Here is a 15448-nt window from a genome sequence, read left to right on the forward strand (position 1 = left end):
TTGCCTAGGTATCTTTGTCCCTCATCCTATTTATAAGTTCTGAATTACTAGGGACCATTACTTAAAAAAAATAATCACATTGAGTCTGATGCATTGATGCAATTATTACTGAAGTAACTTATACGTTGCAGACTTAATTTCTTGTTATGTGTACATTAACTGTGAAGCAGTGAGAGAGTATAGAACATATATATTTTGGAGACAGTAACTGATGAGCAAACAGCAGAGCAAAACCAAAAACAAGACTTCCTTCAAAGAGGCTAGAGAAACCACAACTCTTTCAGAAGGAACTGGCTGGGGGTAGGGCGAGGTTCCTCATCCATTCACTGTAGACAAGCTCTTTCTGAACAGACTATTTAATGCTGGACAAATGTAGGATGAAGAGTTGATCCTTCTAGGACATAAATCTAGGATTCCACATATAGGATATCTTTTTAACCACAGTTGCTTCAGTCATCAAATCAGCTTTTCTTGTTGCATGAGATTCAAGGCAACATCAGCAAAACATTCACTTCTTTTTAATTACTGGGCTGCCTCTGCTATGTCTTCCATAACATGGAATTCAAACAAGGAATACAAATATTGGCCTGTGAGCTTTTCTGAGCCAAACTTTGAAGCTACAGAGGAACAATTCAGGAAGTAATCCATAGAAGCAATCAAAGATGAAAAACAAAAGCCCAAACCTTCATATATATATATATATATATATATATGTATATATATATATATATACATACGTACACACCAGCCTTGAAAGCCCCTATTGAGATGCAGTAGTATACACATGAAATTCTCTTAGATTAAGTTTTAATTTTGGTCATTGTGGCAGGGAAATAAAAACAAGGCAAATATGGAGAGTAAACTCTTTCTAACAAAGTTGGGGTATAAGAGCCAAGCTTCAGGCAGACGTGTGAGACACATGGCCACATTAATTTCTAGTTGACACCTACAATTTTTTAACACCTTGGTTTTCCTGAAACTGACAGGAAAGAAACTGTTAAGTTCACATCTCTGGCATGCTTCGTACACCTTGTGTAGACCTCCTGGTACTTGCATTTTCTGCAATGAGACATATATTGGCAGATTCAGTCTCATATATATATTAAAGTGTAAGAGGAAAGCTGTAGCATTTGTGAACTCACCAAAGTCTATAAAATACTTACAAATTGCTTGTAGCACTGTGTAATTCCTACAAAGCTTGGCAAGACAGAAAAAAATCCACCTACTTGCAAATTTTAAAGAAATGTGTATTTGCCCACATTTAGAAAGTTTGAAGCATACAATTTTAAAATTTTAAGTGCATACCATTCCTGAGAGTAGTTAAAGCTCTTCTTCTACTTGTAAAATAAAAAGCCTGCACCACTGAAAACTTGCAAAGAAACAGTTTCAGAGACAGTCACAAGACTGTAAAAACTCAGATTGATTCCATCTACATTTACTGGAAAATATAGGCTTAGGTAACAAAACAACAGGTCTTCCTTTAAAAGGTGGCTTCATGAAAAGGGAGAAGGTCTCCTCCTTGGTGGCTGGAAAGAAACTGCAGGCATGAACAAGTCACAGGACAAAGAGAGAGTCTCACCCATATGGAGTATATCCAGAGCTATGGGAAAGAGCTCTACATAACAGTCAAAGTTCACAAGCCCCTCTCTTTCCTATGCTACCCTGCATGTGTGTGTGAGAGAAGGGCCTCAGTTGAACAAAAATAAAAGAAAAATGAACAAGGGATTGTGTTTATGCAGGTACTCCATTAAAAATAGCTTAAACCAAACATCTTCTGGCTGAATATTTTAGCAATGACTGCAACCATTTATTCGATTCTCTGGAGACATGTATCTGTAATAGCTGTAGACAGCAAAGGAAAGCAGGATGGGTCACCAGAGGATCAAACATTTCAGAATTTCATTAATATTTGCTCATTCTAATATGAAACTCAAAGTTAGAAATTCTCATCATGCTACCATAAAGCTTTTATTTAGACTTATGCAACTGTGCTACTGAAAGTTAAGAAATCTGCCTCTGAAACCTTTTGATGTTGAGTGCTGTCATAAAGCACACACTTGATATTTACTATTATTTTCAGTGAAGTTACAAGCTCTCTTATTACATTAGGTCCATAAATAAAGAGAAATTGAGCATATGATGTGCACCAATGAAGTGAACTTCTGCAGATGAAGTAATAAGAAATACTTATCCAACAAATACCCTGTATTTGAAGTCCCTCAGGACCAACTTCAAGCAGTTAGACAAATGGAAATAAAAAAAGGAAAGCCTTTGTGATTATGTTATATTCTTCTCCCATGAGGAAGGGGCTGGCTGGGCCAGAGACTCTCTAAATTAAAACCTCTTACCTCTTGCAAAACAAATGAACAAATAATGAACAAATGAATAACAAGCAAACAACCTAGAAGAAAAAAAAAACAACAACATTCCCCCAAACTTAGAAGAGCTTACAGAAAATGAGGATCTCAACTCTTTTAAGCAAAGGAGTGATTGCATTGCCCAAGAAAGACCTGGAAAAATCTAAAGACTAGCTAAGGAATCACTGTTCTTAGTGACCCTAAGACCCTGTGCTGTTCTTAAAAAACCCAAATCTGTAACCCTAAGGTGAGAAAGAAAGGATGTTTGGAAATGTTAACACAGTAGAAAGAAAATTACACCCACCTGGAAGATTAGTAGAGGCTGTCCTCCTTTTTGTCAAGTGTGTATGAGACCTGGTTTCTGCAGGGTACTGTTGCAGCCATGCAGGAAAGGGAGCTGCACAGAGGGGAGTTGAGGGGTGGAAGATACTTATGGTAACAGGCAGTGGGAAGGTTTTAAGGATTTAAGATAAATCTGGGTGGAAAAACATCTCTTGGCACACCACTCAAACAGGAAACTCCCCCAGACTGAACCTCTACATCACAAAGTAAGCAAATTGATAAAGTTTCTGTCTCTTTGTCCATCCCATTTTAGTCTGTTTTGTTTTTTTTTAGGAGGGAGCATAGGACCCTGAAAGGCTTCCCAGTGCTATTAGCAAAAGCATTCCAGCTACCAGACACCAAACTGTCATGGGTGCACAACTCATGATAGTGCTGTCTTTGGGTCACGGTGTGAAGCCCTTGGAGTAGTCCAGCTCACTCAGGCAGTGGGAGAAGCCTTCACTGTGACCTTTCGTTCTCCTGCTTTCCTGCCAATAGCACCAGTGCTATACATAGCATTGATTCAATTGTATGAAAAAGTAAAACCAACTGCTTTCACAAAGGAATAGTTTCCTTGAAATCTTCAGATTATTGGAAACCATTTTCTGACAGAAAAACATAAATTTGGCTAAAACTGATCAGTCAGAAGATCAGGCTGCACTATCTAGAAACTGAAAACTGGTGTTAAAGAGCCAGACAGGCAAAGAGCCAGACAGATGGCACTGTAGTAGATTTAGATTCACTGGGCTTTGGGTCCTTTTATCTTCAGTTCTGGAGGCTTTCACGATGACTTGACTTACGGTTGCGTTCTGGATTGGCGCAGAGCAGCTCAGAGAACTAGCACCTTTAAATTTAAAACAAAATATATTTGCAATGTAATTTAGGCCAAGTTCCTCATCAATACTTTTTATACAGTCTGGCTAAAAAACAAAGGCTCTTTTTCATGCTGACTCTACTGTGTGACTACTCTCTCCTGTGCTAGAGCCCCTTTTGTTACCCTTTTATCTGTAGTATATTCACCATGTCTACTGAAGATTAACGACCTGTACTTTTCAGGGAAGATCTGAAGCTGGAGTAAAATTTAAAGCTATGCCATCAACTTCAGCGTAACTCAAGCATGTTGTGTCAGTAGGGACATTCGGCTCTGGCATTACTGAAGAATCAGAGCTCATAGCCCTGCAAAACATCATTTGATATGTGCACTGAGTAAACATCACACCATTTCTCAGCTGGCTGATTTGCTAACGTGGAAAATATATCAGTAAAATCAGTGGAAGTGAAGTGCAGACTGCTGGAGCCAGGTAGCTTCAATTGGATGACTTCAATTAGCTGAAGCAAAATTAAAGGCATCCAACCAAAGAGATATACTCACTGAACTCACATTCCACCCACCCACCCCCTCTAAACCTTCCACAGAAGATAGACAAGTCTGGTTTTTGTTGCTTCTAGGCTTCCAGTGCCTTTCATATTGCAATATCTAGCTCAATAGGTGAAAGCACAGATGAGTCTTTGTCCCTGCTGAGCATATAACACATCACCCTGTACTAACCTTGTTTAATTTCCACTTTGTTTCCCCTTTCTTTGCTTCATTTGTGTCATCTTGATTTCCACCTTATGATCCTGTTCATTTGTAGAAGACCACCTTATGGTTTTGATAGATTTTTCTGATGTGGAAGAATCTTTCAACAGCAATTGCACCTCTCCGTGGGGAGATTTTTCTGATGTATCATTGACTGCTGGTACAGAGAGAGATGTCATCTTTCTGAGAATTCAGAGTGACAGCAAACACATATATGAACTAAATTATTAATGTCTGATCAGACTCTTTCTGGTAGAGCTAGGCACTGCAAAAGAAGCTTAACTTGTAACAAACACAATGACCATGAATTGATATGAAAAAAAGGCAACATGGTCTTTTGAAGAATTTCAAAGCCTTCATGGTCAGGTACGTGCCAGAGAATCCATACTGATGGTTAAATAATTACCATTATTATCCTCATGAGAAATACTCCAGGTAAGTAAAATTCTGACTCAAATATTAGTAAATAATAGTAACAATGCTAGATGAGTATTACAAAACATCACAGTTTTCAGAGTAATGAGATTTTCATCAAGCACCACCCATAAAACAGTATTAGAAACAGATTTAAAGTGCATTTTTGCTAACAAAGGTCACCATGTTCCTGCCTAACTGCTAGTGGAGAAATGATATTACAACCTGTGTCCATTTCAAGCTTAATACTTCAGCTGATGACATCAAAGTGAGCTCCACAGTAGGAACAAAGCCAGAGTATGCATTAGAGATTGTCACCTTTGATTTAAGATTCTTTTGAGAAGTCAGAAAGAAATATTTTGCTTTCTAGCTGAATCTTTTACCATTTGCATAGGCTGAAATTTAATACAGGCTATTTCAAACTCAAGCTAGCCTGATGAAATATAAAACACGAATTGGCTTAAGACTTTGGAATAACTCAAACTTATTGCAGAAATACCAATGCATTCAGCTGTACTAATCACCTTCAGCGCTTTTTGCTGAACACTTAGATTAAAACTGCTTCTTGTACAAATGAAATTCGTCTTTCAAACTGTACGAGGTTTTGTTTGAAATTACCTTAAAGTGCGGGTTACAATTCTTCTGCAGCTTTTTAGTACATTGGCTCCCTCTGCTGTTCATTGGGTGCAAGAAACTGATCAAATACTGCCAGTTAAAGAAGTTTCTCCACACTTCCATGATTGCTTTTTGGAAGCATGTTTCTGAGGCTCACAAGAAAAGACAGTTTCTTGGGTACCCAGTTGAAACCAAACTGTTTTCAGTGAATTAAGACAAATTTTGAAACAATGCAAAAGGATTTTTCAAGTCTTTAACTGGAAACTTTAGCCCACTACAGAGTTAAGAGATGTGTGAATTAAAGACTACATTTGAATAGTAAAGTACAAGAAGGTGCCTGCAGTTCAGACAGCACAAAAGAAGTATACATTTTAATAGTAACATAAAATGAAGAAGAGAAAGACCAGATGGGTAAGCCAACCAGTGACAATTTGTACATGAGAATTACAATCATTCATTATGGCAAAGATTTGTGGAATTGAAAATGTGGTACCTTTCCTATAAAAATACCACTGGAAGGACTCCAGACCTAACATCTAATATTCAACTCAGGAAGTGATTGTTCCTCTGTACCCAGCACTGGTGAGGGCACACCTTGAGTACTGTGTCCAGTTCTGGGCCCCTCACTACAAGAAAGACATTAAGGTGCTGAAGCAAGTCCAGAGAAGGGCAGTGAAGCTGGAGACGGATCTAAAGAGTAAGTTCTATGAGGAAAAGCTGAGGGAATTGGGGTTGTTTAGCATGGAGAAAAGGAAGCTCAGGGATGATCTTATAACTCTCTACAACTACCTGAATGGAGGTTGTAGCCAAGTGGGGGTCAGTCTCTTCTCTCTAGCGACAGGGAGAGAGGACACACCCTCAAGCTGTGCCAGGGGAGGTTTAGGCTGGACATCAAGAAGAATTTTTCCATGGATAGGGTTGTTCAGCATTGGAATGGAATGTCCAGGGACGTGGTGGAGTCACCATCCCTGAAGGCGTTCAAGAAACAACTGGACATTGTTTGCACTTAGGTTTAGTGACAAGGTGGTGCTTGGTCAAGGGTTGGAATCAATGCTACTGGAGGTCTTTTCCAACCCCAATGATTCTGTGATTCTGTGATTAATAGCAAATAAACTGACAGAATAACTGAAAATAAAATGACGGAGTCCTACAGGAAACATGGCAAGGTAAGGAGAAGTCTGATTTCCTTTCCCCTCTGTTCTCCAGATAACAAATCAGCAGTGGAAGAAATATGAGACATGTCTTCAGGGAAAGGCTGGTTAAAGTAAGCATAAGCACATTCCTGCAATTAAACCTAGGTAAGCAAGAATACCAGATTCTTGAGGGTACTGGTGACATGTAGGTGACACCAATGATATTTTTAAAATTCAGTGTATATGATGCATCTTTCCTATTTGTCTAGAAGCACTACACATCAGGGAACACTCACATCACCACACTACAACTCGTATCAACGAGAAAAAACAATCCTGAGGTATAGTGCAGGTAAAATCAACGTGCTTTATTTAGGTCTATTAAAAATTTAGAATTAAAGGAGATCAATAAAAGGCATTGTCCCAAGAACCAGAAGATATCTTAAAAAGAAATTGTCACCAAACTCTCACAAATGAATGGGACCATCAGCGGTGAATTCCTGCAGGTTATTGTAAGGGTGAGAATACTACTCAGTGTTTCCAATAACAGCTTTTGATTTGAGTGCTTATGACCAAAATCTGGCAGTGTGGTATGATGGGAACAGCAAGCACAGCCTTATATACATAACATAGGAAGGAAGGGGAAGATGCATCTGGAGAGTGGGTGATTCTGAAAGATGCAAGGCAGAGGCTCACATTGCATAAGCAAGCTGCATTGAACAGCTTTAATAAGATGTAAAACCAGCAGAGTAATAACTTCTGATCTCTACTGCCAGGTTTATTTTTATCCAACACTGTTTAAAACTAAATGCATAAATAACCTGGAAAGAACTCACCTCGCCTGCCTCAAGGTATGTGTTTTGAACACTTTGCTATAGTTAGTTCCTCATTTGCTAATTTTCTTTCTAGCTCTCCTTTTGCATAATGACAGCTCCAACAGAGGCACAGAGTATCTTCTTTCCAGCACACACATTCAGTTTGGTGGTTGATTCAGCCTTCTGGAAACTTGGGGATGTGAATCTGTATCGTGTCACAGAAGCAAACATCATCTCTTATCTCCTGTGATACCTCTAACCAGAATATTCAAAAGGTGACCGTATTTTCTGTATTTCAGACAAAAAGAACAATCCTGGAAAAAAACATGCAAGTACTTACCTGCAAGCTCTGAATCATGAGTAGATAGTGACAATTACTTGGAATTCTGACTCAGCCATTGCAGCACGGGAAGGGATAGGATTTCACATCCTTTCCCAGTGTAACATTTCCTACTGCTAGCTCTGGGCTGCTCACCTCCCAGAAGAACCTGGTTTTCAGGATGTCAGTTTGAAATGGTTCAACTCATCTTGTATGCAGTAAAACAGAGACTTCTGTTAGTTTTGGCCCTGAAAGTGTTTTTAGGATGTTTTGGATAAAGGCAAATGACAAGGCTTACTACAGAGGTAAATGTGTGCAATTCAATGGCCTTTGATATATGTAAGACTAGAATATCTAATTCTTATCTATTAGCTGGTTTTGTTCTTCTCCAAAAAAGAAGCATAATGTATCACATTTCTTTTGGATCACTGATACCGTATTTTACACTGAAAAAGGAAGTATTACATAATCCTTTACAAGACTTTATCTATCAAAATTAACAGATCTTTAACTGAAGCAATTATCTACAACTGGACAGGCAGCAACAAGTAGAACTTCACCAAGATAAGTTGTTTGTAGAGTGGTTACACTTGAATTGTTAAGACTCTAAACAAAATAGCTTCTGTATCACTAAATTTCCATGGGATGCATAACTAAGAGAATTTATAATTTTAGAAGTCATAGTGTGAAAAGGTGTACTTTTGGATTTTACCTTTTCCCCAGTCATTTTTGACAATCTTCGCTCCTTTGCATAAGTGCATATGAAAATATTACAAGATCAGTTTTAAAGGCACGCCCCACCAAAGCCATAAGCTAGCAGCCAAGAACCATTTCTATGAGATGTTGCAACATTTGGCAACAGTGCCTCGATTCCCTAATTTGGAACTGTAAAGGGACTACTGAAATGCCAAGTGTCTAGACTGATACCACTGTCAGAAAGAAAACCACTAAACGTGGTACTTCATAAAACAAAGGCAAACCCCACTCCTACTCTGTAATATAAACTAGAAATCAAAGAACTACAGCTTGATTACACAACTGACCTGGGCATCTATTTCCCACCTTGCAAAGAACCCACCCAGGCCCCTGCACTAAGACTTCTCTCTCAAGAAGTGGTGATCTAACCTTCTTGTGTTTCAGTATTCTTCGCTTATCATTTACTAGAAACACCATAGTACTGTGTTTATCCAGTGGCAAATGCCTGCTAATTACCTCTAACACAGCTTTAAAGCCCTTGCTGTCTAGGGCTGTATATATAAAAAGATGAGATTTTAAAGGTCTGAAGAGCCTTTGCCCTAAAATATAAACAAGAATGCATGCTCAGTCTAAAATTTAAAAGTTATATTTTTTCCCTCTTCAGTGGTACATAGAAGCAGCACTTTTCTTTTACCAAGGTTTCTGAGGTACAGACAGACAGAACATCCGAGTTCAACAGTGTCCCCTGCTTATGCTGGGCAAAGGATCACTCTGCTTCTTCCTCAAGTTTTTCTGAGGACAGGTAGCTTACTTTTTGTAAATTATTGCCTCTGCAGAATTAAATGGCACCTTACCAAAAAATACGCTTCTCTAATTGATCTGGAGAAGAAACAAGTTGTAGAGAAGAGGAACTTAGAGATGACAAAGTCTGTTTTGATCTCATAAAGGTGCTGACAGAACAGAGCGTCACAACTCTCTCCATGCAATCCACTATAACCATTTTAGAAGACTGTAGAGTTGGGTATCGTTACATTCTATATTTACAACTGCTCTATCAGGATTTTGGCAGAGACAAACTAAGTTCCGCACAGCCATAAAGGTGCTTATAAACATCACTTCTGAAAACTGGAACAGTAATAAATTACTGCAATTTGAAGCTCTGTCTTAACAAGTTTTTACTAAAACGAAGCTGCTATTGGTTAATGTTGTCTGTCTCCCTAACTGCAAGAAATGTGCTTGCAAGTTAGTTTGGAAAGAAAAAATAATCACAACACATACGGTAGCAACCCCTGAGATCACTGTTAGTAATCTTAGTTCTTTTCAAGCTTTATAGTGAATAACACCCTTTTGCAGCTTAGGCACTAAGCACACTCTTCTATTTGATATAACTCAACTCAGCCCATCCTACAGCACAGCTACAGCTTTTGAGCTACTCTATTTCCCTTCCTACTTGGGAATCACAGCAAAAGTGATGTTAAGAAGCACATTGATAAAAAAGCTTTGCTGCTTCTAGTTCAAAATACTTTAACTCTACCATGCTTTAAAGCACTTCTCCCACCAACTCAATTAGCATATACTTTCTTTTCACATGGAGCTTTTGTTTATCTGCTTTCCCAATGATGTAAATCTGGGCACCTACAATTTTTCACTGAATTTCAAACACACACAGGAAAAAACTTTAATTTTTTTTAATTTACAGTATTGATTGCTCCAAGTTATGCCTTACTGTTGGTACACAGTAAATACATTCTTCTGAACAACTCACCTAGTACGAAAAAAAAAGTTAAAACATTAAAAACACTGCTTTACAATGTGCGTAACAGAACCTTCAGAAGTAATGACAGGCTACAGCCAGGCACAGAGGAAGACTGTTGGTTTTTTGTTTTGTTTTTTTAGTCTACCAGCACATTCACTCCTGAACCCCTTCATCTGAAACTGTAACATAAGATTTTAAGTGAACCCTTCTGCTGAATTAAGAAGATTAAATAACTCTCAGATTGGTTTTTAGCACTTGTATTTCCAGATGAGGATGTTTCTCTGTTCTATTCATTACCCTAAGAATGGCTGTTTTCAGATGTGCTGAACAAAGGGCTTCAATGACACTTCAAAACTGAAGATGTTTCTGAAGGGGAGTTATGCTCTGTGGTACATGCACTGTTGAAGTCTGGATGAATCTGGTAACATGCTTCCCCCAGATAAAAGACAAGTGGCTGGGCACAACTGCCATTTCACAAATACTTAAATCAGACAAAATGCATTATTAATGCAAGCTTTAGACAGATTGATATATACTGCAACACCTAGCACTGATTAAATTTAGAAAAATATTATGTTAGGGTTGAGTGTTTTTAAGTCTTTGTTGTTTTGCTGGTGGGTTGTTTTTTTAAGTCTTTAAAGTAATGTATGGTGGAAGATGCCAAAAACCACCCTGCTTTTTAATCTGAAAGAGTTGGGTTGTCAAAGCTAGTATGCTGCTGACAATTACTCATTTGATTATTTATATATATTTTTTTAAACAATGAAGAGGCAGGAAATGCTTTTTTTTTTTTTTTTCTTTTTAATCTTTATGATCATGAACCCAATTACATAGTTTCTGTTAAGTTAATGGCTGCCAAACAAGCATGTGCTCCAGTGACCCACCATGAGCAAGGTTATCTGATGGGTCAGACAGATTTTAAGGTTAGACACAGTACATGTAAAAATAGAAAGTTTAAAAACCATCACAGACATTTCCATTGCCATCTCCTTTGTGAAATAAATAAGGCAGCAGATAACTTTTACTTTGCAGTGGCATCTTTGAGGTATGCTATCAAGTCTGCTCTCTCAGCCTTCTTCTTAATACCCGCAAAAATCATCTTTGTTCCTGGGATATACTTCTTTGGATTTTCCAAATACTCCATCAGAGTATCCTCACCCCAGGTGATACCTAGAAAAAGGAAAAAAAAAATTAAGACTCTGAAATAATAGGGAGGACGAGAATATAAGTGTGTTTATTATTTTAATTTTTGGCAGACTTCAGTACTTCTAGAACTGTCACTGAGAACTGAGTATTTTTGTTCCTTAGCTCAAAAGAGCAACTTTAGGTTTACCTTTGTTCTTATTAGCATCCGTGTACGAGAAACCTGCAGCTTGTCCAGTCTTGCGTCCGAACAGGCCATGCAGGTTGGGTCCAGTCTTATGCTTCCCTCCCTTCTCGACTGTGTGGCACTGGGAACATTTCTGGATAAAGATCTTCTTGCCTTTCTCGATATCTCCCATTTTCAGCACTAGACCAAGCACACAGAGGTCAGTATCGCCATTTCAAGGTCACGAACCAAACAAAAACTTTAAAAGCGCCCCGCTGGATTACAAAACCAACATCCACTGCCCTTGGGCATAGGAATTCTCCAGCATACGGTATATCCACAAACTATAGCTCCTGGGCTCGAATATTAGTACAGAACTATGCATAAAGTATCAAGATGTTAAATATGCTTGAAGAGCAAAAAAAACCTTCCTTCAGACAAAGTAATCGCCCCACGGCACTTAAAGGGCACGACGATAGCTTGTGAAGAGCAAACGTAACACAAGTCCTACATACAGTTCGTATACCTGTCACAGGAGGGTTTCCTGGTCGCGAACAGCCCCGTGTGGAAGCACAGGACTGTTAAGAGGCTTTCTTTTCCAGCTGAAAAGCGCACCAGCAAGGCCGGAGGACGGCGGGCAGCGGGCTGTCCCCGCGACCTCAGATGCCCCCAGAGCCCTCGCCGGCAGGAGCGCCCAAGGGCGCCCGCACCGCCCGGCCCCGGCTCCCCCTACGCCGCGCTGACCTTGGGCTTCTCCTCCAGGGCCCAGCCCGTCGTGAGGCCGCCCGGCCCCGCCGTGACCTTCCCCAGCCCCCACGGCCGCCGCCTCAGGCCGCGGCCCCGGAGGGCGGGATGGCGCTCAGGACCACCGGGTGCGCCGCCCGCTCCCCGCCTGGCCCTCGCCGCACCGCTGGGCCCAACACAGCCCGGCTGCCCCCGGCCCGTGACCGCACCTGCCTGCGCCCGCACCTACCTGCCCGGCTGCCCCGCTGCGCCCTCAATCCCGGTGACCTTACTCCGACACCCCCGGCTGGGTCTGGCCCAAGGACACGCCGTGCTCCGCCCTATGTAACCCGGCGCCGCCGCAACCAACCTCTGCCGGCGCGCGGGGCCCACCCCCCGGCACCACAGCCAATCAATCGCCGGCCTCCGGAGCTCTGACTGGTTGGAACCGCCGTCCGTCAAGTGACGTCACGGCACCGACCGCTAGCGGGGTAGGTTGCGCTCGGTGGGCCTGAGGACTTCCTTCCTGCCCCGCCCCCACCGCCGGCGGAATGGCGTCACACGTCACTCTGGTGCGTACGGCGCGCGCGGGAGCGGGGGAGAGGCGGGAGAAACAGGCTGCCGCGCATGCGCACAGCGCCAGTCGAGGCGAGGGTCGCGCGGCGACCTCAGCAGCGCGCGGTCTGAGAGGCACGTGGCCACGGAGGCGGGGGGCGGTGCCCGAGCAATGACCTCACGGAAACCACGCCCCCCCCGCCCGTCGCGCGGGCCCCTTGAGGGAACGCGAGGCGGTGCGGGCGGGAGTGAAGGGAGGGGACACAGGGCGGGCGGGACCCGCCCCGGCTGTCACGGAGGCACGGAGTCGTTTAGGCTGCGAAAGACCTGCAGTATCGTTCAGTCCAGCCTGTAGCCATGTCACCGCCATGTCAAGTACACCGTGGTATTGAGTGCCACGGCCCGTCTCTCCTTCAAACACCCCCAGGGACGGTGACTCCAACACCTCCCTGGGCATCCCATTCCGATGTCTAATCGCCCTTTCTGGGAAGAAATTTCAACTAATGTCCTACCTAAACCTCCCCTGGAGCAGCTTGAGACTGTGTCGTCTCGTCACTGGTTGCCTGGAAGAAGAGACCAACCCCCACCTGGCTACAACCTCCTTCCAGAGAGTTGTAGAGAGTGATAAGGTCACCCTTGAACCTCCTCTTCTCCAAGCTGAACACCCCCAGCTCTCTCAGCTGCTCCTCATAGGACTTGTGCTCCAGACCCTTCACCAGCTTGTCCATGAGTTTTAAAAGCCAAGGGAGCCAAGGGTGTAGCAATGTGGAAGTGTCGCTGGTGGCCAAAGTGAGGGTATTTTGCCTCGAAATCCCCCCCGATAACGCTGCCCGTAGCGCCTGTCATGCGCTGCCACGTGGGGCTGGAGCGAAGCACGTGCAGGGATGAATCCTCTGTCTCACATGCTGTGCCAAAATAGTACCGTCCTGACAAAGATGAGAGGGTTACAGAAGGGACCGCTACCTGAACAGTAGTCTCAGACATCAGCCTAGCAGGCTGGACAGCGTGGTGGTGCTTAAAGAGGACATGTTGATATTCACATATTGTGGACTTCCAAGCAGAATTTTAAAAATGAATTCCAGATGTAATAAATTGATAGTAGTAGTTCAAATTTACTCATCAAATTATAAGTAGTAGCTTACTCATTAATTGTATTGCATGTTATATTCTTATATACATATATATGTTATTAGACTGTAAGTTCATTAATCTCAGCATGCAGCTTGCAGTTCTTAAGCTAAAAAGACAAATTACTGTGCCTTGCTGAATCTTACTTTTATAAAAAGCTTATTGTCCCATAGCACGCATAAAGTAACGAAGAGAAGGAGAAGAATCAAAGGGTCAAGAACGAAAATGATACAGGGTATCCAAGATGGACATCTGGAAATACCTAACACACCAGGCCTAAAGGACTAAAAACTAATTAAAACTATGGAAGGGAAAGTACCTGGCAACTAAAGCGGGCCCACAAGGAAACCAACCAGAACCAGACCTGCAAACTCGAATCCAATGGAAGGATAACAAGTGACTATGGGAGGGGAACTGATAAGAGAATAAAAGTTACTGGTTTTGCTTACTGCGCTTGCGTGCCGTGAGTGGGGCAGGGGGTCCCCCCGGACGCCCAGTGCGCTGTTTTGCTTATTTACATTTTATATAAATCTTCAATAAATTTTATTACTATATTTGAGCCTAATTCCATTTACTTATAACACAGACATGGCTTCCATCCCACTCTCCTTGGCAAGGAAGAGGAAGAGCTGTTAGAAAAGCCCAGTGTCATAACGTCCAGTATTCAAAAGAGACGGACTGTTTGCCTTAACTATGGACATTAAAATTGTGAGAATTTCCCATTATCTGGCATTTGAAAAACTTTTTTTTTTTCTGTGTGTGCTTTTATGCTCTGCTGGAACTGGTGTAAGTGTGCTCCAGTAATTGCCTGTGGAGCAGTTCTCATCTGAAGTGCCAATATGAAGAAGGAAGGAGTGAGGACAGTAAAAATACATCAAAGGTTCTTCTGATGGCAGAATTTTGCAGATAATTCTAAGTAATAACATTTAGAAATCATCACTCCCTAGTTCAGACAGTGCATTGCCTTCCAATGCTTGCCATGTCTATAGCACTCCTTTTTTTAGACTTTTTACCATGATGTAAGGACTGAATTTGATTTAGTAAGGCTTATGTGTCTTAGATGATTTCAGGAGCTGGGTGTATGTAACTTAATATCACAAAACTCTTAATAGAACCCCAGGTCTCTCATATCTTTAAAGGAGGAAGGAGCTGAATGCACCTTTTAAGCTGCTCTAAGAAATTACAGCAGTGTAAATTCTTAAGCTTCTTTAAGCACTTGATATGGACTGATGCCCAGCTGACATCTATTCACGGGTTCTCTCTTTCTTCACAGAATACGGACTTCAAGCATCTGTAGCTCTCTTAATTTCTGTTGCATTTTGCCTTTTAAATTTTTTCATCCTAAGCATTGCATGTTAACCCTTCATAGTTAACCCTTCTGATGCTTGTGGAGGGGCATTGTAGCAATGTCTTTTTATTTATTTTTTTTTTCCAGGAAGCTGTTTCTGAAAGCTCTAACTTAATTCAAGACAACCAAATTGTTTTTTGTTAAACTTTTGAAGTAAGGAAATAAGGCTCTCAGTGAAAATATTGAACCTGTAAGGTTTTGAGTACTAAAGATTAGTACACTGAAATCAATCTGTAAAATGCGCTGTTATTTTCTCAACCTTACACTTGATGTCTGCAATGTAACTAACTGCCAGCAGTCATGATATAATACACTTTCCTGAAGGTGGAAATGATACAGATAAAGTATTTGTGGGTTCTGCCCGATGCAAAAAGATACTA

The 15448-nt window shown here is 41.4% G+C and overlaps 1 protein-coding gene and 1 long non-coding RNA gene across 4 annotated transcripts; both read right to left on the minus strand.

Annotated features, from left to right (window-relative positions):
• Positions 1 to 274: 274 nt before the first annotated feature.
• LOC114063710 lies at positions 275 to 5944 on the minus strand. Its single transcript, XR_003572597.1, has 3 exons — positions 5290 to 5944; positions 3722 to 3854; positions 275 to 2754 (listed from the first exon to the last, which is right to left on the minus strand). It is a non-coding gene; the product is annotated as an uncharacterized LOC114063710 (long non-coding RNA).
• A 3969-nt stretch (positions 5945 to 9913) lies between these two features.
• On the minus strand, positions 9914 to 12400 carry LOC114063690 (cytochrome c). Of its 3 annotated transcripts, none has more exons than XM_027896144.1 (3): positions 12284 to 12400; positions 11339 to 11515; positions 9914 to 11175 (listed from the first exon to the last, which is right to left on the minus strand). In XM_027896144.1, the coding sequence occupies exons 2-3, from the start codon at positions 11505 to 11507 to the stop codon at positions 11027 to 11029; spliced, it is 318 nt and encodes a 105-aa protein (XP_027751945.1). In that variant the 5' UTR covers positions 11508 to 11515; positions 12284 to 12400; the 3' UTR covers positions 9914 to 11026. The 3 variants fall into 3 exon arrangements, with proteins under 3 accessions (XP_027751945.1, XP_027751953.1, XP_027751962.1); XM_027896152.1 differs by having other exon boundaries at positions 12288 to 12321; XM_027896161.1 differs by having other exon boundaries at positions 12292 to 12311.
• Between the last annotated feature and the right edge of the window lie 3048 nt (positions 12401 to 15448).

The sequence above is a fragment of the Empidonax traillii genome, unplaced genomic scaffold, assembly GCF_003031625.1.
Source record: "Empidonax traillii isolate 1590-97213 ecotype Southwest subspecies unplaced genomic scaffold, ASM303162v1 scaffold17:size2698205, whole genome shotgun sequence".
Classification (NCBI taxonomy): Eukaryota; Metazoa; Chordata; class Aves; order Passeriformes; family Tyrannidae; genus Empidonax; species Empidonax traillii.

Bases quoted from the DNA above. Each gene is read 5' to 3' on its own strand.
- LOC114063690 (XM_027896144.1), bottom strand. From the start codon at position 11,507: ATGGGAGATATCGAGAAAGGCAAGAAGATCTTTATCCAGAAATGTTCC. The intron at 11,176-11,338 runs GTAAACCTAAAG...TCCTTTTTCTAG, and splicing joins GGATGCTAATAAGAACAAAG to GTATCACCTGGGGTGAGGAT.